Here is a 24,919-nt window from a genome sequence, read left to right as displayed (position 1 = left end):
AGTTACCCCTTTCCTCACACTTCCTAGGACATTGTCCAAGGTATGTTCTAGACGTTAAAGTCGCGAGGCAATCTTCATGGCCCGACGTTCCATAGCTTCTGGAGATAAATCTTGATGCTCAATGGAAGCTTGAACATCTTGAAGATTTTGATCTTGAACATCATTTGGTGAAGAATCGCCAACATCAATATTTGCTTGATCTTGCCCTTGATCGACTTGTTCATCCACATGAGGAACTTGTTCTTGTTCTTGGCTAGCTTGTGGATCTTATGGAGATGAGGGCTCTACTTGATTAGAGCATTGTCCTTCTCCTTCTTCCATACGGGGATCCTCAATGGGCATAATTTGACCTATGCCCATTCTTCGTATGACTTGGGGAGGAATTTCATCATCTACATTCACAACATCAACTTGCCCCACATGGGAGCCATTATTCTCATCAAACTCCACATTACAAGATTTTTCAACACATCCGGTGAATTTGTTGTAGACTCTATAAGTGTGGAAGTTTGATGCATAGCCAGCAAATATGCCCTCATAAGTTTTAGGCTCAAATTTATATAAACGAACACCTTCCTTAAGCACGAAACACTTACAACCGAATACCCAAAAGTACTTGAGGTTGGGCTTGCGTCCCGTGAGAATTTCATAAGGTGTCTTGTTCAATATCTTGCGGAGATAGAGGCGATTAGTAGCATGGCATGCGGTGTTGATTGCTTCGGCGTGAAAGTTGTATGGAGACTTAAACTCCGCCAACATTGTCCTTGCCGCATCCATGAAAGTTCTATTCTTCCTCTCCGCTACACATTTTGTTGAGGGGTATACGCAGCGGAATATTGTCTTTTGATACCCTCATCACTCAAAAACTCAATCAAGGTGCAATTCTTGAACTCGGAGCCATTATCACTCCTAATAGCCATAATCTTTGCATTGTATTGGCGTTGGGCTTTATTGGCAAAGTCGATGACGGTTTGTTGGATCTCACTCTTGTGCTTAAAGAAATAAACCCATGTGTACCTAGAATAGTCATCAACAATAACCAAACAATATTTCTTACCACCAAGACTATCATATGTAGGAGGACCGAAGAGATCCAAATGAAGGAGCTCCAAAGGCCTTGTTGAAGTGATAATTGTTTTGTGGTGATGTGCCTTCTCATGTAACTTCCCTTCAATACAAAAACTACACACACGGTCTTTATTAAATGAAACATTGGTTAATCCTAGCACATGCTCACTTTTGAGGAGACTTTGCAAAGATCTCAAATTGACATGGGCTAGACGGCGATGTCATAGCCAACCCACATCAAGCCATTAGACATGTTTCTTCTCTAGTGGGTTTCTTACCGAAATCTACTACATAGAGACCATTTTCCACATATCCAACAAAAGTTACTTTAAGAGTCTTGCTCCACAAAAGGGTCACACTAGTTGTGCCAAAGAAATAATAAAAACCCGTATGTGCAAGTTGAAGTACCGAAAGTAAATTGTAGAAAGAGACTCAACAAGCATGACATTCTCAATGGATGTATCCGGAGAAATGACAACCTTGCCTAGTCCCAATACCGTTGATTGTGAAGAATCTCCAAAAGTAACTTGCTTGGACCTTGATGTACTCATTTTGGTGTCAACAAGCAATTCTTTGCTCCTGGTCATATGATTAGTGCATCCACTATCCACTATCCATGACGATCCACCGGAAGCAACCTCCTACGAGTTTAAGTTTTGGTTTTAGATACCCATCTTTGAATGTGTCCTTTAGCGTTAGCAACAAGGGTCTTAGGAACCCAAATAGACCAATGAACATATTCATAAGGAGAACCAACTAATTTGGCATAAACATGTCCATCATTAGTACGACAAAGAACATATGAGGGATTGAAATCCCCAGCTATTATCATAAGTGGCCTTGCCACCCTTCTTGTTCTTTGGCTTCTCCTTGGCCACCTCCCTTTCCTTCACAAAATAAACATTAGTGTGGGGAGGAGCCTTGGCCTTCTTCTTGTTGTTTCTCTTCTCATTGGGGTTATACCCAATTCCCTCTAATCCAAAATCTTTTCTATGATCATTCAAAAGATCATGGAGGTTCTTCTCCCTTGGACGGAAGTGGCTAGGCCCTTCTCAAGTTGGGCTTTCAACCTAGAATTCTCCTCAATCATAGATGTATGCTTACAATAAGGGTTAGTTGAAGCATCTTTATCATTATAAATTAATCCCTTAACAAGAGAATATAGAAGATGATCACAAAACTCTTTGAGAGACTTTGACAAGCTTGAAAATGATCATGTACTCACTTTTCAAAGACTTGTGATCCTTTCCAAGCTTGTCAAAGTCCTCAACATATCCTAGCATAGTAATCATTAGCAAGGGACATAGTAAGTTTCTTAGTAAGTGACTCCTCAATTGCTTCCCTATTTGCTTGTTCTTCCTCAAGAGCTTCATTAAGCTCCGCAATCTCATGAGTGGCAACGCACTCAAGTCTTACCTTCTCATCCATGAGCTCATCATGGTTTTCAATAGTAGCTTGAGCTTCACCTAATTTTTCCAAGAGGTCCTCAAACCTCTTTTTGGTTTCACCTTCCAAGCTTGCAATTAAGATCTCGAACTCATTCATGTTATGCTTAACAACACTACTCTCCTCCACACAATCAAATAGAGATAAACTCTTAGAAATGGCATGCTTGGTGGGAGGAGGGATTACCGAAGAGATCTTGGCCATGAGGCACTTGGGTGAGTGGTTGTTATTCTCGTTGGGGGATTCGATGAGAGATGGAAGTGAAGGAGCAATGGCAATGTTTGTCCTCTCCGTGGAATCTTCCTCATCATGATATTCGTCACCCGAAGTATATTCCTCTTGAACAAGAAGCATTCTTGGTTCCCTCTTCTTCGTTGGCTTCTTGTGAAAGGTGGGCTTGGTCTTCCCCTTAAGGATGAGGCGACCACCATTCTCCTCCCTCTTCTCATAAATACACTCTGCAACGAAATGGCCATTGCTACCACAATTATAACATTTACAAGATCTTTGACCTTTGGGCTTGGAGCTTGAAGCTCCCTTGTTGTTGTAGTAGTTGTTGGGGTTTGTGAGATCGAGATAGGCAATCAGAGGGGGGGTGAATGATTGCGCGGAAGCAAATTAAAACTTTTCCCGAAAGTTCAAACCCTAAATCACCTTTCTGTCCGTGATAGTAAAACAGCCTTAACTTTTGATTGGATGAACCAAAAAATACGTATGAGTATGGAAAAGAAAGGTATTAAAATTATCTAACCAACGCAACAAGAATCAGCTCAATCGGACTTACCAATCAAAAGATATGATCAAAATAGTAACAGCTGACAGAAAGTTACGAGGATTAATCTAAAACCAATTTCGAGGAATAACAAGAAAAATGAATTAATTGCAATCTTCTCTTGATCTCGTGATAAACCTGCAGCAAAGTATTATAAACTTGTGATGAACCTGCACCAAAGTATTAGAAAGATCTAGCACGAAGATTTCACGAAGATCCGAGAAGAACAGAGATGACACCGCCAACGAATCTCTTTATTGCAACGATGTCGATCGATTACAAAAGATGCAACCATGCATCCAAGAACTCTCCAAGAATTGATCTAGATCCAAAGCTTTGAGTTCCCTCACGTCCTTGCTAAAAACCTAACTAGGATGCCCTCTATTTATATGGGAAAATTCGCAACCCTAAACCGAATCCGAATCCAACACGGACTCCTCTGTCCCGGTCAGTATTTTGCCCGTGGGGCCCGCATACAACGTCGGATTGAGATGACCCCAAAAGCAAAGTTCTTCGCCTCGACGACGCGCACAACTTTCATGTGGACCACTTTTCCATCCGACGCCATCTTTATGACGCTACTGTTTAATCTTTAAACAGCTCTCATCCAGCCACGGCTGGACCTACATATCTTCACCTCGATGTCACTTCATGCCATCAACTCTTCTTGTGATGTCTTCAAAACTCGACCATCACGTATCGAATATCTCCAATACTGTACATCTCCGGTATAAACAACATACGACAAACCGGTGCCCTCCCGGATCATCGTAGCCTTCACTTCCATTGTTCCTTCACACGAACGTCCCGCATGACCTTGATCCTCAACCTCAGCTTCTCCCAAGCTTCGTCTCTCGATCCCGTCATCGACCACGTTCTTCTAACTCCAGCAACACCTGAAAGCGAACACACAAAAAACCAGTACGAGCACAAGTCCACGACTTGACTCAGGGTAAGTTTTACACAACTCACGCCATGTTTTCACATAAGAAACTAATGGATCAGCACACCACTAGCAAAGCACTAAGTCCAAACAAGATACATGTCATCACTTAAATATCCATATTATCCAAAGTATCCACATCAATGTTTCATCTAAAACACTTGCCAATGTTACACATCACATATGATTTCACAGGGTTGAAGATGTTGGTTTTGACAAACTTCTTGTTCTTCCAAAAAGCTTGAGCCGCAAGAGCCATGTGATCACTAAACTCATAGTTGCAATTTTCTTCGTGATCTCAACTTTTTCTTGTTTGGTTGCTTCACTTGATGTTGAAGTGGGAGTCACGTTGGCCTTCAATGCAAGGTTTGAGTTTTGTGAGAGAAACTTGGCACGAATGAGGTTGTCCTCGGAGGTCTTCTTGAGAATATCCATAACCACAAATTCTCCCATCACTTGACTTGGAGTCAAGCTATACTAGTCCGTTCTTTGCCTAATCATTGCGGCGTGGACCTCTCGGTGTGGGGAGATGGATTCTATGAATAGACGCTTGATCCATTCATCTCTCCATCCTTCATGAAGAAATTCTTGTATTCATTGATGACCACTTCAAACTTTGACTTCTTGACACTCTCATTGTTGTCAAAGTGAGCACCAATGAGCTTCCAAGCATCTCTAGCGGAATCAACTCCACGGACATAGGTTCTATACTCCAAAGGTAGAGCCTTTAGGAGTATTCCAATCGCATGCCCATTGAGTTGATTGTCCACACACTCTCTTGGCGACATGTTCTTGGGATCATACACAAAATAACCTTCATCAACAATTCTCCACAACTCCGTTGATGTGCTCTTGAAGTGAGTCCTAATGGAATGAAACCAATCAACGTAGTTAGTAGAGGTTAGCATGAGGGGATCACCTTGGTTGTACATAGGTGGCAAATAATGGTGACGAGAATTGTAAGGAGGTGGTGGAGCCAAATCACTGTGCAACCCAAAGCCACCCAAATCTTGGGATTTGGTAGCACTCTCTTCGGTAGACTTAGCCTTTTTAAGGGCTTCGGCATCCAAATCTTCCTTCGTCAAATCCACCGCATTTGGTAGCTTGGCACAGACCGACTCGGTAGTAGAAGAACAGGCTTTGTTAGGTAGGTGCTCACTAATCTTTTTGTCCACACTATCTAGAATCACCTTTTGCATGCTATCCAAAAGCAATTTGATGGATTTAAAAGTTAGTGGAGCATTATCATCTATCACTTCGGTTTCTTGGGGTTTCATGGTGGGTTCCCCATCATCGCCGGCCATACTCTTAAGAGCGTTAAAGCCCTAATTAAGAGACGAGACTCTGATACCAATTGAAAAATTGGTATGGTCGACTAGAGAGGGGGGGGGTGAATAGGCGACTAACAAATTTTACTTTTTGTTTTTTTGTTCTTGAAAGATACAAAGCACTTAATCCTTGGGTTTACTAGATTCTCTAAATTGAATGCAACCCTAGTATGAAATGCAATAGCCGAAGCAACAATAGATAACAAGAATATAAAGGGCAAAATGATACCACACGCGGAGACGAAGATTTCTCCGGAGTTCCACCTATTGGGATCGGTGTACATCTCCGTTTGGAGGAGTGCTCTACCACAAAGGTAGAGACGCCACAAAAGCTCACTCTATTCTCCAACTCACCACACCACAAAGGTGGGATGAGCTCTCACAACACCACAAAGGTGAGGTGAGTTCCACTAGTGGCTTCCTTGGGGGCGAAGTCCAAACCCTTACAAACTTGACCGAGGCTAGCTCCACAACTCAATTGGAGGCTCCCAATCCAATCCCGAGCTCCTCAACACCGAGGGAGAGCTCAAGGGTGACCGCTTCCGTTTAGGGTTCCCAACAACCCAAGAGAAATGAAATCCACAAAGAAAAGAAGGGGAATCAACTTTGGCTTGGTGAAACCCTAGATCAAGATCTTCTCCTCCAATCCTCCAAGAATCAAGAGTTGGGAGTGGCTAGGGAGGGAGATCTTGGAGATTTAAGCTTGTTGTGTTCTTAGGGTGAGAGGTGGTGTTCTTGGTTGCTTTCACGGTCACATTGCTCGTTGGGGACGAAGGGGTATATAAATGGGGTCCCCAAAAATCGAGCCGTTAGGCATTGGTCGGGATAGGCCGGAACTTCCGCTGAATAGCCGGAACTTCCGGCTAACCGGAAGTTCAGAATATTCACCGGAAGTTCCGCAAATTCCTCCGGGACTAACAGAGAGCACCCGGAGGTTTGGGCGGAAGTTCACCCGGAACTTCCGCCCCCTGTGAACCAGGAAAGCCAGGACAGTTTCTTTGAATATGGTTTCTTCTCATATCTTTTTGGGTAGGCTTTTTAGTGAGTGCAATTTTGTGTAGATGTGTAGGTGAAATTGATTCACCCGTTACCTTCCCTTGTGGATTCCCTCTTAATAGTACGGATGTCCTACGACTCAAATCAACCGAAAAACCCGCTAAACATCACTACGCTTCTTTCCTTTTTGAGGGTCCACAAATCATCTTGTGTCGAGTTCTTTATAAACCCTGAAATGCTTAGCACAAGATTAGATAACAAAACACGTTGTCATCACCACCAAAACCACTTAGGAGAGAAATGCCCTTTCAATGTGGGGCTGGCTTTTCCATCTGTATCGAAGACTTTGTTTCTTGTTACAGTTTACTTGTGAGTGGTAAACTCACCGTCCCATACCAAAACATGACCAGGACCAGTCATCTGCTCCAACAAAAGAAAGAAAGAAAGGGATATCCTAATTGTGTTTATCCATGCAAACAAAAGTGTCCATGGATGGTCATCTCCCCTCCTCCTTGATCCCAGGAAACAAACACCCCCGTATCAGAAAATTGGATCTCGTTCTTCCCGCCTTCAGAGTCGCCGCACTGTACACAGTGCCTCCTTTTGCCCCAGCCCACCCATCACCACTCTGCCTCTTCTCTCACCTGTAGAGGGTGACGTCGTTATAAAGAACACCCTAGCCTTGGCACTTTTCTACCGTCATCCGTGAGGAAGTCAGAGCGTTGCGGTTGAGGTGGACATGGCTGTCGTGGATTGTGCAACACTCCGGTAGCCAAGTTCGCCAGGAAGGATTAGTGGGGAAGAGGAGAAAGAGAAGTCCGGCGAGTCGTTGGGCAACGGGCGTGATGGATCAGGCTCGGACGACATCGACGAGTTGCTAGGTACTGGGCACGATCAGATCTGTCTCGGCCTTCCTGCCCTTCGCCCCCTCTATATTGGTAAAGTAAAAAAGGGGCATTAAATTCGGTTACTTTCAGTTTCTTATTTATACGAGAGTTACTCTCTGTAAAGTTAAAAAGGGCAGTAAAAAAGTGATGTAGTCTGAAGGTAACAGACCGCTGCCACCAATCCTTCACCAAAGCAAAAATGGTTGTGGTAAAAGTCAAACAAGAGATAGCACTATAGTTTCTTAGCGATGTAAGATGGTTCTGTAGCATCGCACATGCATCATACTAGTTATATACAACGATGATTGTTGATTGCACAAAACTTTTGTTAAGTACGAGCTTTGCCACAAGAATTTGTACACTGGACAATGCAAGGGGATAATTTTATGGTGACGTATCAGATAAAACTCACATATTCAATGCAAATTTGCAAACTAGTACTATTATAAGTTACTGGATTAAGAACACATCAGATCAAAGGTGCAAGTCTCACGGTCCCACCAACCGCTTAAACGGTCTTGTGCACATGCCCCCTATCATTGAGTTTAGGTGGTTGTTGTGATTTCCAGTTTGATCTGAACCATGCATTTTTTATCCGATGCCTCACAAAATCGTTTGTAAGTTTGCACTGAATGAGTGTTTTCACTAGATATGTCGTCTAATTATAGTGACACTGCAAGTATATTAATGTTGTAAACATGTCAAGAAAGAGTGTATAGGCCATCAAATTGTGTATGCATGTTCAATTTGGTATGGTTCTTATACTCCACTGCCATGTGTATGCATGTTCCAATTTAGTCTAGTTCCGTCGAACATCTGGGGTTCCAATTCAGCAAAATAAACAGTAGTATCACTCTTCTTACTGAAATATGGAGTTTCATGTTAGAAGCAACATATGTTCATTACCTTTCTTTATCTCGAGGTTAGAGAAATTTGGATAATTCGCTCTTCAACGCTAGAGAATTACATTGTTGCATGCCTTTTGCCGAAGTCAATGTGGATTTTCCAATCTTCAAACGCACAACTTGCTCTCGTCTCATACAAGCACTTTAAAAATTCAAAAGAAGCTTCTCAAATAATAGAGCAAATACGATGTTCGTTGTTTTTACATTTTGCCCCTTAAGCTACACTTTGGAAATGCATCCTTTTTAGGGATGCAACTAGATCGTGTGAACGACACACTTCTATTTCAGTTATGAAATCTCCTATTCAAAATTTTGCTCAAAAATCGATGATTGAACTGGACTTGGGCCTTTCGCAGGAACCCGTTTGCATCATCAATCCTTTTTTATGCACAACATTTTTTCTACAAAAATATATTTTGTTTTCTCTATATCAATGTTTTATACCAGAGTAACTTTCCAGACCAGTTTCAGAAAATAATAACGTGTTATCGGAAATTATAAATTACCGCATTGACAAACCAATTCATCTGCGATTTCTATTGGACAACCGGAAATTATGGTGACATGTACGGCTGAGGGCTGATTATCTACAGATTGAAATGGCTACTTACTGAAATGTGCAGCGTGAGAAATTTAGTGGAACTTTGGATGGACGACCGAAAGTCCGAAACGGTTCGGTCCTTAGGCTGTCGGGCAGTCGGGCTGAAGCTCAACAGAGGGTTGAACCGTAGAACTTGAGCATCCACTGTGTACCTGCAGAAGCCTTTTTTTTTACCTGCGAGAACCAGCCGACCAGCCGCCGGCTGCCGCACGATCACCGGACGCAATGGAGACGCCGCCCCCATGGAGAGTCCTCGAGTTCTACAGTGGCATCGGCGGCATGGTACTCACATCCTCGTCCTCCTTCTACATCCGATACGGCACCTTAATCCCGGCGCATATCTAACGGCGACTAGGGTTTTGTTTTGGCGCCTCCTGTGGTCGCAGCGGTACTCGCTGACGGCGTCGGGCGTTCAAGCGGAGGTGGTGGAGGCGTTCGACATCAACGACGTCGCCAACGACGTCTATGAGCACAACTTCGGCCACCGCCCCTGCCAGGTGCGCTCCCTTCCCCAAAAAACTTCTAAGCCCTCGGAAACTCTGAATCTTGGTCAAAGCCGAAGGTTTCTTGTTGAGTTAGGTGCTACTGATTTGTGGTGGTGATTGGCGAACATTTAGACTAGAAAAGTTCGTACCTATTTCCGATATTATCTTCGATGAGCAGTGAGGATTCAGAACTTTAACTGCACCTTCAGATACTTAGAGACTGCAACTACACTTCTTAGCATGCATGCTTGGTGTTGTATGCAGATATAGCTCATGTATACTGTTATTTAATTAGTAGGATTTTTTCTTGGTGTATTTTTTTGAACTGACAACACGACAAGACTGTCTGAATTGGGCTGGTTGGGGTGTTCAGATACATAAATCAAGGCATACGCCATTTATTTTGCAGCGAAACAGGGTGTCACTTGCTTTCATCATTGCCATAATAGTTATGAATTGTGCATCTGGCTCATGTAAACTATCTTCTAGACCTTCACCATTCTACTTACATCCTAGTTCCTGAAATGATGGAATAACTTCTACTGAACTACATGCACTGTTATGTCACTGCAGGGAAACATTCAAACACTTACTGCTAGTGACCTAGACAAGTACAAGGCACATGCATGGCTTCTTTCTCCTCCATGTCAACCATACACACGACAAGGTTTTCTTCTGGAATTGTCCATTTTAACATTATCTGCTTAATTTATAGAAATATAATTACTGGTGGATTATCATGTAGGACTTCAGAAGCATTCAGCTGATGCTCGAGCGTTTTCATTCATAAAGATTCTTAACCTCATGTCAAACATGAGATTTCCTCCACAGGTGTTATTTGTGGAAAATGTTGTCGGATTTGAGGTTGGCTTAAACTCAGTTTGTCAGAATCACAGTTGTTTACTTTAGTATTTAAACCTCAATTAGTATGAATTGCTCCTGACAGGTGTCTGATACGCATGATCAGTTGCTAGAGGTCCTCTCAATTCTCAATTTCAACACACAAGAATTCATCTTAAGCCCCTTACAGTTTGGTGTCCCATATTCTAGACCACGCTACTTCTGTTTGGTAAGGACTTTGAGTATCGTGCCTTTTATTTCATTATAACCAGTCACTTCACTCATTTGGCATATCTTAGTCATGACATGTCATGAATCTTATTTTCTGTTATCATTTCAATTATTTGTTACTTTCAACGTTCCCAAATGTGCAAAATGAGCATGAGGAGATTCAGGATATGTTGGATAGAACTGGTAAAATACGAGTTTATCCAAGCACTTAGAAAATATTATAGCTCCTGTAGGAAATATGAGTTTATCCATTTTCTTCAGAAATGAGAAACTATGCAGTTCCTGGAAAACTTTGCATACAACTATTTGGTCGTACAAGAGTTCGTTTATTCTTGAACAGAACAATTATGTAGATATTTAACAGTACAGTCATTTATCTACAGGCTAAACAGGAATCCATGTGTTTTCAAAATGCATCAGCGAATAAAAAGTTGCTCTGGACACCTACATGCCTAAAATTCAACAGTACAACTCAGAATAGCTATGACCAGAATGAAGATGAGCTGGAAATAGCATGTAGGTCAATAAAAGACTTCCTTGAAACACAAAGTATCAATATTGGCGACCAGGATTGTTCAGGCACCATCTCTGCCTGTAATCGTAAGTTGAAGCCTACAGTTTGTATTTGAATTCCATGACGTTGTTTGCAGAAGCATGTTCACCAAGACAGTTTTAACACCACCATCTATTGTGTAGTTAAGGAGGCTGATGGATGCACTCCGAGCGAAACGGTTTCACAGGATTATATAGTTCCACTAAACTTGATTGAACGGTGGGGAAATGCTATGGGTATCCTTAGTTCCTTCTTGATTGAGACTATTAATCTTAATAACCGAGTAATAGTTTTATTTTCTAAACAATGCTTTCTGGTACATTTTATTGATGCCTTCTTGTGAACTTATGCTTGATTGTGGTGAGTCGGTGACTCCTTGACTGTGTCCAAGATATTGTATACCCAGAATCAAAGCGGTGCTGTTGTTTTACTAAAAGTTATTATCGGTATGTGAAGGGCACAGGCTCCCTACTGGCTACATCCAAAGTAAGGCTCTTCTTTACAATCTTTTGTCAGTCTTTGTTTTCAGTCTTCAATCACTTACAGCGCTCATGCTCTGGTGTTACCTCTTAAATTTTAACGATTCCTTCTCTTGTTATAATCTTCTTCAAATTATAGAACCTCAAACCAATTCCCAAAGAGAACCTTGAAATTTCTTCACTGAATGAGTTGAGGCTTCGATTTTTCACCCCTAGAGAGGTATATGCTTGCTCATAACATGCTTACATAGTTCTGTTATCTATGGTTTATAGCATGTGATGTTCGTAATTTTTCAGGTCGCCAATTTGCATTCTTTTCCTTCGAGTTTCTGTTTTCCAGATCACATAAGCCTCAGACAACAGTAAGTTTTCCCTCTGATGTGAATTCCAAAAGCTACATTTTAGCCGTGATCCATGTAGGAAAATGAAACATGGTTTGAGAAACCAGAATGCACTGCCTGAATGGTTGGCTTGGCTTATGAGGTCCTCATTTTGTAGGTATGCTATGCTGGGTAACAGTCTGAGCGTAGCGGTTGTGGCTCCTTTGCTGCACTATCTGTTTTCTGAGAAATAGAGAACTTCAATTAGTTGGCAGGTGATATTCACATAGCAGCACTTCGGACTGCCTTCTGATATTGGTCAAGATCTTGCCGTACTTGAGTTTTGAGTACGATATGTTATCCATCACATACTTTTTGCATAGCTCTTTGCTTTGTTTTGGGTTTTGACCATGCTCATCCGAAAGATTTTAATGTTGCGTTACAGTTTCATAGAGTTTGAGGAGAACCTATTGTCAATTTTCGCTGATGATGTAGCACAGTGAATAGAAGGCTGCATCCACGACAGCATGCCATGTACCAACGGGGCTCCCCCGCGGATGTAGCCTACACCATCATCCTGGGAGGCTGCTGCTGTGTTTATGTTGTCAAATTGAATGTTTTGAATTGTAATCTGAGCTATGATGATATTTAGGATTTGTATCTGTGAGCATTTGCCTCAACTTTCAACGTGAACAATTTACATTTAACCCCCGTGATAAATAGCCAACAGTGCAGACATCGAATTATTCTCTGAATTTCGAGCTCTCCATTCATGATCACCAACGTTGCAATGATCCCACGAACACTGTAGTCTGTACCATTCAAATTGGCAGCATGACTAGCAAAAAGAACCTATGCGAGGAGACGCAGCAGTTGAGCTTGAGCAATGAAGTTTGACAATCTTATTGAAAGATCGCGTTAAGGGTTCGGTTCGTTAACTAAATAACCAAACCAAACTTGCTTTTCATATTGTTAAGCTTAATGATCTTAACGGGCGGGCTCGGCGAAATCTCGTCAGCGAGCTTGTCTCGTACATCACTTGTGAATGGCTACTGAACCGTGTTGTTATTTTTCTTTTGCTGTGTTATTTCCAACCTTTATAGCTTTGCTCGGTGTCTGATATATTTTGTTTGCTGATAAACTTTATCCCAAACAAATATGTCATGACAAAAAATTTAAATCAACATGCCATCTAATTATGTTAACGAGCTTAACGAGAACTTGCGGGCTCTTATTGACCGAGCCAAATAATAATGTCAAATTATTAACGATAACGATGTTAATGATCGGCATAACAAACGAGTCCTTGACGAACGTGCTTCTTAGCCAGCCCGCCGCCACGGTTCACGGTACATCTGAGTTCTGAATTACTGATGACTGATGACCGAGCAGGCGAGCAGCCGCCCCTGAAGCTGCATCGCATCCTTGCGCCCAAACCCTCACCTCTCCGCCACTATGCGCCCACCACGGCTCCGAGGAAGCTCATCGCCCGCGCTCCCATGCCGCTCCCTCTGCGCTCAATGGCGCTCCCTCTGCACGACCGCCGCCGCCGGCACATCCTCTCCCTCCACACCGCCCCAACCAGCCGATCCCCTTTCCTCCCACTTCTCCAACCCCGCCCGCGGCACCGCCTTCGTGAGGGACCTCATCTCCACCCTCCGTGCGCTCCTCGTTTCCTCCCCTTCTCACCCGCGCGTCTTACGGCTCCTCAAGTCGGCCGTCTTCGACGGCCGCCTCGCGCCGGAGGTCCTCGTTGACGTCGTCCTCTCCGCCGCCGATGGCCCTGATGCCACCGGCTCCCCCGTCGCGGCCGCCCACGTATCCGTCCTCAGCCGCCTCCTCTCCTCCCTGTCCCGCTCCGACCTCCCCAGCGCGGCCACCGACACCTACGCGCATATGGTCGCCCGTGGCGTTGTCCCGGACATAAAGTCCCGCACCGACCTGCTCATCAGGACGGCGCGCGGCTCGTCGGCCAAGGACGCGCTTGCACTGTTCATGGAGATGCGAGGAAGGGGCTACCGCGTAGACGCTTGGATGTTCGACGCGCTGATGAGCGCCTGCCTAAAGGAAGGGATGCACGAGGACGCAGTCAGACTATTCGACGAAATGCCCGGTGCTGAAATCGATCCTGACCAGCGTGTGTATGCCCTCGCAATCACAGCTCTATGCAAACTGGGGGACGGCGGCCGTGCATTGCGCATGCTGAGGGAGATGAAGGAGGTGGGTTTTGATACGTGTGACTTCACATACAGAACCATGGTGGATGTGCTCGTGAAGACCGGGAGGATGGAGGAGGCACTGCGGGTGAATGACGAGATGCGGGATGCTGGGAAGAAAATGGATGTGATTGTCGCGACGACGTTGATGCGTGGATATTGCTTGCGACAGGAGGTTGGGAACGCACTGAATCTATTCAAGGAGACTTTGAAGGATGGCATAGTACCCACTAAGGTGATGTATGGGGTGCTTATCAGAGGCTGTGATCAAGTGGGCATGACACAGAAGGCCTATGAGCTATGTCGTCAGATGACAGGGCAAGGGTTGTTGCCAAGCACATTTGAGCTCAGTTTGGTTCTCAAGGGCCTCTTGAATGACAGAAGGTGGAAGGATGCTGTATGCTTGTTTGAGGAGATGGCTGATTCTGGGCTACCGGATGTTTTTACATATAATAATCTAATCCATTGGCACTGTCAGGCCCACAAGCTCCGTGAAGCACTTAACTTGTTTGATAGGATGAAAAAAGCTGGAGTGAAACCGTCTATTAATACATACAACAGCTTGTTAATGGGTTACTGTAAGAAAGGGTGCATGGATGAAGCTGTCAAATTGTACTCAGAGATGCCTATGGAAGGATTCAAACCTAATGTTGTAACTTACATAACTTTGATGAGGGGGTATATCGCTAAGAAGGATTTTGACAACGCCTATGCCCTCCTTGATGAAATGAAGCAGAATGGAGTTTCTTGCAATGATTATACATATAACGTTCTCATAAATGGCATTTGCATGGTTGACCGAGTTTGTGAAGTTGATGGAATGCTGAAGAGCTTTATGAGCGAAGGTTTTATCCCGACCATGATGACATACAATAGTATCATAAATGGGTTTGTGAAAGCTGGTATGATGGGCTCAGCATTCACTGTGTATCAGCAGATGCGTGAAAAAGGTTTGCCCCCCAACATCATAACATATACCAGTTTCATTGATGGTTACTGTAGAACCGGTTGTTCTGATATGGCACTGAAAATGCTAAATGATGTGAGGCGCAGAGGCCTTCAACCTGACATTGTTGCATACAATGCTTTAATAAATGGGTTTTGCCAAGAGGGTAATATGTCTCATGCACTGCAACTTCTTGTTATTCTGCTGAAAGATGGTTTAGCACCGAATACTGTTGTCTACAATAGTTTAATTACCGGGTACAAGAATTTGAACATGATGAAAGAAGTTTCCAAATTCTACGAGAGCATGATCAAAGGAGGAATAGTCGCTGATACATCAACCTACACAACCTTAATTGATGGTTTCTCAAAAGATGGCAATGTAGCATTTGCTTTGGAACTGTACTCAGAGATGATGGCCAAGGGTTACATTCCTGATGCTTTCACTTTCACAGCATTAACACATGGTCTTTGCCGCAGTGGAGACATTGATGGTGCTAAGAAGTTATTGGAAGAAATGAGGAGATTAGATGTACGCCCTAATGTTTTTATTTATAACATGCTGATAAATGGATACCTCCGTGATTGTAAGCTGCAAGAAGCATTCCGACTGCATGATGAAATGCTCAACATGGGAATTCAGCCAGATGATACAACATATGACATATTGGTTAGCAAGAAATTTTTGGAAGCTGACAATTGCGCTGATGTGCTGAATCCGATTTAAAATTTCTGCCATTTAAGAGAAAATTGGCTTGAGCAGATTGAAGCTTCCATTGCATGGCAATGTTGAGTTGGGAACTGTGCTTTAAGTAAGTGAAATCTTAGACAGGCCAGATGGAAGCAACGGTAAGCACTAGGATATGAGCAGGCTTGTATCGGGGGCCTGTGCAGGATGTGCACTTGCACAGGGCCCCCAAATTCTTAAGGCCCCTATTTTTTCTCTAGTACTATCCTTGTGCTCTTAATCATGAAATCAGCTGTCAATAATCAAGGATTGGGCAATAAATAAGAGTCTTTGCGTGTTACAGGGAGTCTGCATGCCTATGTTTTAATCTCTCTTGCACTGAAAGTTTTGGGACACTGCATGTATAAGACCAGCCGGTAAAAAACCCTCTGCTAGTATTGACATGTACTGCACGTAGAGTTATAAAAACTTGACTGCCACTGTTGCATATAGGATTTCTAAAACGATTAGGCTGTTCTCTAAATACAATTATGATACTGTGGGCATGTTCTTGCTAAAAAAGATAGAGCAGCAATTTTTTTAATTCAGTATACTTAGTATTACGAAAATGTATTATCGATATATTTGTTTTTCTTAATTTTATTATAGAACTAGGTGTAGCAGTAAAGCTCAGGACACGACAAATAACTTGAACTTGCCGAACAATTTAGCGCCTCCTAAGAGAACCAGGAACGCTGGTTTTCGTTTTTTCCCCCCTCGACCGACTTGAGCTTCTACAGGTTGTCGGTCCCGTCGCCTAGACACTTATTCTTGGCTTCTTTCATTTCGATTTTCCTTCTTCCTCGGGTTATCCGGATGTCTTTTTTTCTTAGTCGGCGATGACCTCACGGACCCAAACGGGCTGTGTTTTCCCCTCCAGGCGACGAGAGCGGCGAGCAAAGGAGTCGCCATGGATCCAGCCCTCCAGCGATGCTTTCCTTCGCACCATCGACGTCAGCTCCCTCCATGTCCAGCAAACCGGCGATGGAAGCGCAAGAGTGATGGCCAGGGTAGGGTTGTGTGACAAGGCCAACCATGCCCTTGCTGCTGCCGCCTGCGGTCAGTTGTGCTGGAATCGCGTTGTCCTTGCCTGCCGCCGCCATGGCACGCCCGTCCCGAGCTATGGTAGCCATGGACGACGAACGAGCCTGAGCAGAAGCAAGCCTCGACCCGCTGATGTGTGCTGCTGGCAGGGGAGGAGGCAGGAAAAAATTATAAGGACGACGGACAAGCCCGAGGAGAAGCTTATAGTACTTATAAGTATAAAAAAACAGGGACCTAAGCATAATTTCTAAATCTTAGGCGTGGGCCAGGGCCCCTGCTGGTCCCCCTATCTCCGCCAGTGGCTTCTGGTGTCACGCCACAGATCCTACGTTAACCTGCACGATTTGTTTGCTTTGCTACGCAAGTGACTGATCCCTTCTCCTTTTTGTGATGTGGTTTTCTGCAGATCCCGCCCATCGAATTAATGATACCATTGCAATTTCAGTAGCACATACTTTGTCCTTTACACTGTTTGTTTCCTTGCAGAATTTCCCATCTTATGAAGATAACTGTTGTCATTAATCGAGTCCATGCATGTTTTGGTCTTCTATACAGCCATTGAAAAGTGGACTGTACTGGTTACTGGAGTTCACCAAGAATCTCAGGAAGATGACCTTGACAATATTTTCTGGGAGTATGGGCAAATCAAGAACTTGCATTTGAATTTGGGTCGCAGCTGTCTAGTGTGTTTGGTGCCAATATAACATTGGTCTTTTTTTAGTAACTATTTTCATGAAATTCCTCAAAGAGTTCCTTAATTGTGAGTAACACAGGCCACACAAATAAGTTTATATGTGAAAAGTCTCAACCTTCAAAATTTGTCTTCTATATATTAAAAGCAGTATTTCGTTTGCACCTTCTATTAACCAGTTTTTATCCCTGTTTGATTTTACTTGCCCTATGCAGGGATATGCTCTGGTTGAATACGGGAACTTCAAAGGAGCTCATGCTGCAATAAAAGCATCAAATGGACCTGAGCTTCTTACACAAATAATAAGTGTTGATTGGGCATTTAGTAATGACCCTGTCAAACATAGAAATACTCGAAAGAGGTACGTTCTATGTGAGCTTTCATATGCATTCTTTTTTTTAGTTATGGCAAAAGGAATTGCAGGGTAAGAGCCCTAGGTTGAAAAACTGATTATGTGCAGAACTTTTAGGCTTCAGATTTGTGATTCATGGAGCCACACAATCAGGTAATGAAATGATTTTGCATATGTCATTTGATGGTTGTCCTGTTTGGCATCACATTAAATTTCCTTTATCCTAATGGTGATATGCTTTCATGTATGACCGTCGTGGTGATATGGTCAGTTCCCATAACTCCTAACGTTGGTCCATACTAGAATCCTAAGCACTATGGAATTAAGAGAGGGATTCCCTGCGACCTTCAAAAACAAATGAGAGGTATCCTTCTTGGATTTTGTGGACTTAATAGTTCTATCATGAAATCATGGAACCATGATCTTTATGGATTGATTTACAGATATATGTGTTGAGAAGATCCATAAGTTGGTTAAGTATGGCCCAATTTGGACAGATGACGATGGTTTCCTTCTAGGTAAAATTTCCATTTTGCAAGGAAGTTGCATTCGTATCATCATATGGTATCATAGGCAACTGTTTTCAGCTTATAGTATAAACATAGGTGTTCCTCCAGTTTCGGTCTTCTATGCTCTCCCTAAGAGTGAAAAGCCTGATTTTGAAAGCATTTTGGGAGTCTAGTTTGGAATCACCCAATACTCTATTACTAACAATATTGCTTTAGCATTTGTGCAATTTGTTTTTAGGAAGCATGGAAATACTATCTGTCATATGCAGAGTGCTAATTTTCTATATTAAGGAATGAAAATTTCTGTAGTTGGGCCTCTTTCCGATGTTACCAAGCAGATGCCCCTGTAATTTATACCCACTATGCTACGTCATACTAGAGTTCCTCTGAACCGAGTTTCACATAAATGATGTCAGTAAAGATAGTAGGTACTCAGAAATTTCAGAGGGCTGGGCATGCAACGTGTAATGCAGCCTTGTAACGTGACTAAGATAACTCTGCTATTAGTTTTTTGTTATTTCTGAATCCATTTTTTCTGAAATGTGGTACTTCAGTCCTAAAAAAATGTAGAACAGAACACTTGCTTGCTATTTAGAAGTCTTAGTATTCCACTTGGTTGTATCTGTTGTGTATGTATCTCTATTGCAATTATACATCAAATAGATCTTTTGAGATGTATCTTTGTACTCAGAACCTGGGAGGCTGGTGACAAAATTCTATCAAAGTTTGATACGATGAAGCTTATCATCAGAGCCTCTGCTTTGTGTAGTTTGGAAGATTTATTGCATATGTATAATCTGCCACTCTACAGAGATTACTTGTAGGTAGCTTAAATATTTAGTTTTAATAAAATAGTTTGTGGAGTGAGATGATGATTTGATTTTTTTTCTCCCTGGAATTTCAAGGGATCCAACTATGTCGAAATGAGAAGTAAATGACATAAACTCTGATGTGACATTATTCTCCTTTTCCTCTTTCTGGAGCCTTTTTCTTTTCTAGTCCTCCATGTATGTGTTGGTGGGAGCAAGGGGACCTTGTTAGGAGGGGGTGGCACAGAATTGGTGCCATTTTTCTTTTCCTCCTGTTGCCATCTACTTGTTTGTTGGTCACCAGGGCAAAAGAACAATCCATGCATGATACATACTACAACTTAACTAACTGCATTAGCATTACCTATTTGGTTGGAACTTCTTTGGACCTGGAGGGATGTAGAAACCATCTCCAAAGTCTTCTGCGCAGCCATTTAAAGGTGGATTGCACTGGTTACTTACTGGAGTTCACCAAGAAGCTCAGGAAGATGACCTTCACAATAGTTTTCGGGAGTTTGGGCAGGTCAAGAATTTGCATCTGAAACTGGGTCTACTATGTTGCACATACGTAAGATGTATCATTGATCTTAGTTTGTTTTTAGTAACTATTTTTCATGAAGTTCCTCAAAGCATTTCTTAACTGTGAGTACATAAACAGGTTTATATGCGAAAAGTCTCCTTATTCAACCTTCAGAATTTGTTTGCTTCCCTCCTCTGCTCTCATTACTTGAGGCTGGATAAATATTTGACATTTTGACATGACATCTATTAAACGGTTAGTTACAACACAGGTTCGAACGTGTTTCCTCTTCCTACACTTGCCTAGGGCATCTCCAAGGGGCTTGCCAACTCAATGTTATCCGTACGTTTTTGCCCAAGGATAAAAAAAAGAAAAACCAACCCAACATGGCTTGCCCAATCAATGCTATATGTCCATTTATCCGCGAACATGCTATACTCATGTCAAATTTGGCATTGGTTTGGCAAGTTTAGACATTGTTAGCGGACATGTCACATAAGCAAATTGGCACGAAAATAAAGCAAAAGTAGCTTTTGGCATGTGTGTGGACACATGCCAAATGGACGGATGACATGCCCATGATGCCCAATGGACGGATAACATGTTCATTTGGCATGTTTACCTTTGGAGATGCCCTTAGCACATTCTCTACTCCCCTTTCAGTCCAAACCCTCGACCCAACCCCATCAACGTGCCATGCCGGCATAACCCCACCATCGCACGTCATCACACCGTGTCCTGTCCAATCCAACCTAGTTGTTGTCCCGTTGGGGCCCGATTTCATGCTTAGGGAACCACCACCACTTCCGCAGGGCCTTAGCACTGCTAAACACAAATTCTGGCCGAGATATGACTTTCGAGGTTTCTAGAGCCGTCCTCACCGGCGTCACCGCCACAACCACCGCCGTTGTTTTGAGCAAGAATTTTAAGACAACGTATTGTGGGGATAATGCAAATAAAATAGCGTTACACAGGGCGCCGCAGACAAGTTAGGGGTGCGGTTTTTTGAATTAACTTGTTGGCATACTCTGGACGACGGCCAGGTATGGCAGCATTGTACAGTGGCGTAGCCAGATTTCGAGACAGGGTGGTCAAATTGGCAATTTTTGCACATGTTCAAATAATTGGGTCGAAAGGGTGCAATCAGGATCAACGAGTATACGGTTCATACAAAGAACAATCATGACTCATACTCGAGACATTGGACATCCAGATTCGGATGTGGCCTATATTTTGTAACTTTTGAGGTGAAATACTCCCTCCGTCCCGAAAAAAGTGACGTTGATTTGTATAAGAATCTATACAAATCCACGTCACTTATTTTGGGACGGAGGGAGTATATAGGTATATATAAACTAATGTAAAAATTCTAATGTGGTCGCCTTGGCCAACCCTAACTACGCCAATGGCATCGCACGGTGCATGGAAGTTGGTTTACATCGCTTGCCCTCAACAGCTCCTGAACTGTATCGTGATGTGGGGAGCGACTAAGCTGGCAATCCGCCGCTTCAGCGCCTTTGCCCTGCGGATGTACTCCAGCGCCAGATCCGGTGCGAACCTGTCGCGCATGAGCTCCTGGCCCTGCAGCCCGATGTCGCGCGCCGTCTTCTCGATGTACCTGGGTGCCTGGATGACGACGGAGTATGCAGTGCGTGCGCATCGCGTCTAGGAAGCCCCACTCGGGCGCCATAGGGGCGTTGACGCGGAGGTGATCGACCAGGCGGTCGAGGTCGCCCTCGACCTCCCGCAGGCATTTGACCTCCATGCCTAGATCCCGAAGTTGCTCCACGCCAGGCCCTCCGTGCGCCCTAGCGCCGGCGCGCTCGAGCAAGACGAGCACGGACGGCGTGTCGCTGAGGTGGATCTCGACGGTAAGCCCATCCTCTCCGCCGTGCCTCCTCACAAGCTCCCGCACATCGCCGAGTGAGGCGACGAGGCGTTCGGCGTCGATCGTCGGGAGGAAGAGGGCAAGGAGAGAAGGAGTGGAGCTATTGGCCATTGGGAAGGATGGAATTCCCGCGAGACCTTCTCCGCTTTATAACATCGAGTCGACAAGATCTAGAAGACAGAAGGACGAAGGAATTCGAAATCTTTCGATGGCCGCAGTTGGATCGAATTGAAGCAGTATTTGCCCGTTGTGGCGCCGCTGAATGAAGACTTTTTTTATTTGATGAAGGTATTAAAAAATCGACCGGCGCCGTTGGATCGAACCGGAGGGGTATTTGCCCATCGTAGCGCCACTGAACTGAGTATTTATTTATTTGATGAAGGAATTCACTATTTTTTGACGGCCGCCATTGGATAAAACCAGAGGGGAACGACAGGTTGCGGCGCCGCTGAATGAAGTTTTTTTTAATTGGTATTGCTGCCACTTAATGGAGTCGTTTTTATTGGTCCATTCTGTTATAGCATGTCTTGATGGTTTTCTTTTTATGTATTTTTTTATGTTTAGCTTGGGAACTATTGTGGAATTTTCGCCGTTGCTTCCCTTTCTACTTCGAGCCTTCCGTTTTTTTTACTCTTCATATGTACTACTATCAATGTTTCCTTTTCCTTTTCTTTAGCGTTTTTGTTGTGCAAAGAGGCAAATGAGGAAGGATATGGCTGTCTTAGAGACCTTGCTAGTTTTTCTTGAATGTTTGGTGACATTTTTGTATGAAAAGTGTTGCATAAGTTATGGCTCGACGCAGTTTTAGAGTTTGTAAGGTTTTCTTCGTCTAGAGCAATGCGTACGATTTTAATGTTTTTAGGTTTAACAAAAATACCAAGGGGTTAAGATATGTAACTTTATGTGCACCATTGATTGTAGCTACACCCACGTCGAATATCTTTTATGCAATGCAGATGCAGTCGTAATAGGCTCCCCGCGTTCCGGTTTGTTGGTCGGATCTCCCATATCGGAGTAACCAAGGCTGAATATTCTAGGACGCCAGACAATTAGCCAGCCGAGCATTGAGGGCGCGTACCCCAGGCGTAGCTGCTCGATGGGAAGCGCATCCTCTCCGCCGCGCTTTGCTCGCGAGCTCCTGCACGTTTTCGAGTGGGGCAACGAGGTGTTCGCCGTCCATGGCGGTCGTCGGGAGGGAGAGGACAAGCAGACAAGGAGTTAAGCGATTGGCGATTTGGGGAGGAGTGGGTGGATCATTGACGAGTCATTCGCTTTATATAACACCAAGCCGAAGCCAGACGCCGAGAAGGATGTAGAAATTCGAATTTTTTTCCTACTGGCGCTGCTGGATTGAATGGACGGCCAGACGGGGTGGAGCTCCCCAAATTGTTAGGTAAAAAGCTGAACGCTGGGCTTAGCATAAATTAGGCATTCATTTGACATGTACTACTAATTAACAAGGTAATGAGATTGATCAGGCATTCGCCCGTGCGTAGCAATCTTACAGAGTAGCAGTAGCAAATTAAACCAGGTTAACTCGTGTTAATGTAGCATCTACGTACAAATTGACGCGGTGAATCCTATCGAAGCACGAAACCACTAAACTTATAATTAACACCGACATGCTAATTTAAACAAGGACTATAACTGTAGAAGCCTAGTAAGCCCAAGAATCAGAAGCAGACGGATCCCCGTGCGTGCCCGGCGACACGGCTGCCGTCGCCGTGGTACACGGTGCCGGTGCCGCGACGGCGGCGGCAGCCGGCGGGGCAGAGAGCAGCTTATCCGCGTGGCGGCGCACATCGTCCCTGAATCGCTTGAGCGCCCTGGCGAACTCCGGCAGCTCCGCCTCCCCGAGCATCTCCACGTCAGCCTCCCACCAGGACCTCCTCCCGACCTGGGCCTGCGCAACCTTGTCCCCGATCGAGTCCATCCCCGCCGTCTCCGCCGCCACCCGCTCCGCGGCCTCCTCCCTCGCGCGGCACATCCCTTCCAACGCCTCACGCTCGCCCTCGTCAGGGCCGGTGCCGCCGTCGAGGACGGCGTCCGCGGAGGGGCTGCCGAGGGCGAAGACGTTGCCGACCTCGGAGAAGACGACGAGCACGACGCGGGCGCCGCAGAGGATGGCGAGCTCCGAGCCCTTCTTGAAGAACCCGGAGCGGCGCTTCGAGAAGGTCACCTGCCGGCTGCTCCTGTTCGCTATGGGGCTCATCTCGATCCGGTGCCGCCCCGTGCTCGACTTGCCACGCGGCCGAACCATGGTCGCCGGCGATCGATCGGTCCTGAGACCCAACAAGCGGCGTCCGCGGGCCGCGGCGGTGTTCTTCTCTGTTCTTGCTGTTGTTATCTTGCTTGCTCTGCTTCTTGCTTCTGCCTCAACGCGATGCGATGCGGCTGCCGGCCGGCATAAATAGAAGAAAAACTTGCCACAAATGGAGTTAGACGAAGGCTAGGAGGATTGGCGATCTGAACCCCGTGCGGAGCTCGAGTTGGGGTCGGATTGGACGCGGCCGCGTTTTGTGTGTTCTAGATTTGTTTCGAAGGAAATCGGTGCGACTGCGTGTGATTTTTGGTATGCGCGGTTGTCGCAATAAATGGCGTATTCGTGGTTCCGTATCGTATCTCGTTATTTTCGGTGGAACGTCCGTCCGATCTGTGTTCCCGATGCGTGGCCTTGGTGCAGCAGCTTCGTTATACAGCCTGGATGGCAGATCCATCGTTGTAGAAGTTGCGTACGTGTAGTAGCTTAACTTATCCCGTAAGTTGTTTGAGCAGTTAATTTCCATGGGAGAGTACCGTGAAAATAATTCAATGCCGTAAGTAGTTTCTAACGCATATTTTGTTTGGCATACAAATCATGTTTTGCTGGTCGATATGTACTACTCCCTCCGTCTCAAATGTATCTAAACATAACTTAGTGTATAATGCATTCAAATTTAGTCAAAATTGAGACATTCTTTATTAGACGAAGCTTTATTAGACGAAGGAAATATCAAACTTCGCTCGAAAGAAAAAACAAAACAATTAGGAGAAATGTTGTGTGGAACCATGGTTCTGCTGCACCAGGGGTCCGATGCCGTCCCGCTGTTGCTTATGGATCCGCGCTAATCAAGCCCGCTGCCACTCCAGCCCACATTGGTGTTATCGAGTACAGGATCAGGTTGTTACTTGCATGGGCCGACAGGATGCCTGCTGCCGCAGTGCAGCTGTAGTAATAAAACCCCTCAAAAAAACTGTAGTAATAAAATATTAATGTCTTATTCGGTTCGTAGAATTCTAAAAATATAGGGATAGAAAAAGTGGAGGATTGAAATGCCATTCACATTGCAATCCATAGGATTTTAAAATGAGGTATCACCTAATG

General features: G+C 44.3%; 3 protein-coding genes across 6 annotated transcripts; 2 read left to right on the top strand and 1 right to left on the bottom strand.

Annotated features, from left to right (window-relative positions):
* Positions 1–9,049: 9,049 nt before the first annotated feature.
* On the top strand, positions 9,050–12,600 carry LOC100822436 (tRNA (cytosine(38)-C(5))-methyltransferase). Its single transcript, XM_010233713.3, has 11 exons — positions 9,050–9,228; positions 9,333–9,443; positions 10,005–10,098; positions 10,177–10,295; positions 10,378–10,500; positions 10,886–11,102; positions 11,199–11,291; positions 11,447–11,541; positions 11,674–11,754; positions 11,832–11,896; positions 12,033–12,600. The coding sequence occupies exons 1-11, from the start codon at positions 9,172–9,174 to the stop codon at positions 12,106–12,108; spliced, it is 1,131 nt and encodes a 376-aa protein (XP_010232015.1). The 5' UTR covers positions 9,050–9,171; the 3' UTR covers positions 12,109–12,600.
* A 605-nt stretch (positions 12,601–13,205) lies between these two features.
* LOC100840209 (pentatricopeptide repeat-containing protein At3g54980, mitochondrial) lies at positions 13,206–19,312 on the top strand. 4 transcript variants are annotated; one of them, XM_024459018.1, is made up of 7 exons: positions 13,206–15,864; positions 17,273–17,420; positions 17,693–17,838; positions 17,938–17,982; positions 18,101–18,193; positions 18,273–18,347; positions 19,030–19,312. In XM_024459018.1, the coding sequence occupies exon 1, from the start codon at positions 13,310–13,312 to the stop codon at positions 15,740–15,742; it is 2,433 nt and encodes an 810-aa protein (XP_024314786.1). In that variant the 5' UTR covers positions 13,206–13,309; the 3' UTR covers positions 15,743–15,864; positions 17,273–17,420; positions 17,693–17,838; positions 17,938–17,982; positions 18,101–18,193; positions 18,273–18,347; positions 19,030–19,312. The 4 variants fall into 4 exon arrangements, with proteins under 4 accessions (XP_024314786.1, XP_010232013.1, XP_014754968.1 ...); XM_010233711.3 differs by having other exon boundaries at positions 17,273–17,546; XM_014899482.2 differs by lacking the exon at positions 17,273–17,420.
* Positions 19,313–23,212: 3,900 nt separating this feature from the next.
* Positions 23,213–23,815, bottom strand: LOC100839907 (agamous-like MADS-box protein AGL62-like). Its single transcript, NM_001301398.1, has one exon. The coding sequence runs from the start codon at positions 23,813–23,815 to the stop codon at positions 23,213–23,215; it is 603 nt and encodes a 200-aa protein (NP_001288327.1).
* Between the last annotated feature and the right edge of the window lie 1,104 nt (positions 23,816–24,919).

Source organism: Brachypodium distachyon, chromosome 2 (assembly GCF_000005505.3).
Source record: "Brachypodium distachyon strain Bd21 chromosome 2, Brachypodium_distachyon_v3.0, whole genome shotgun sequence".
NCBI lineage: Eukaryota > Viridiplantae > Streptophyta > Magnoliopsida > Poales > Poaceae > Brachypodium > Brachypodium distachyon.
The sequence above is the reverse complement of the archived record's forward strand: the minus strand, read 5'-3'. Positions and strand labels throughout refer to the sequence as shown.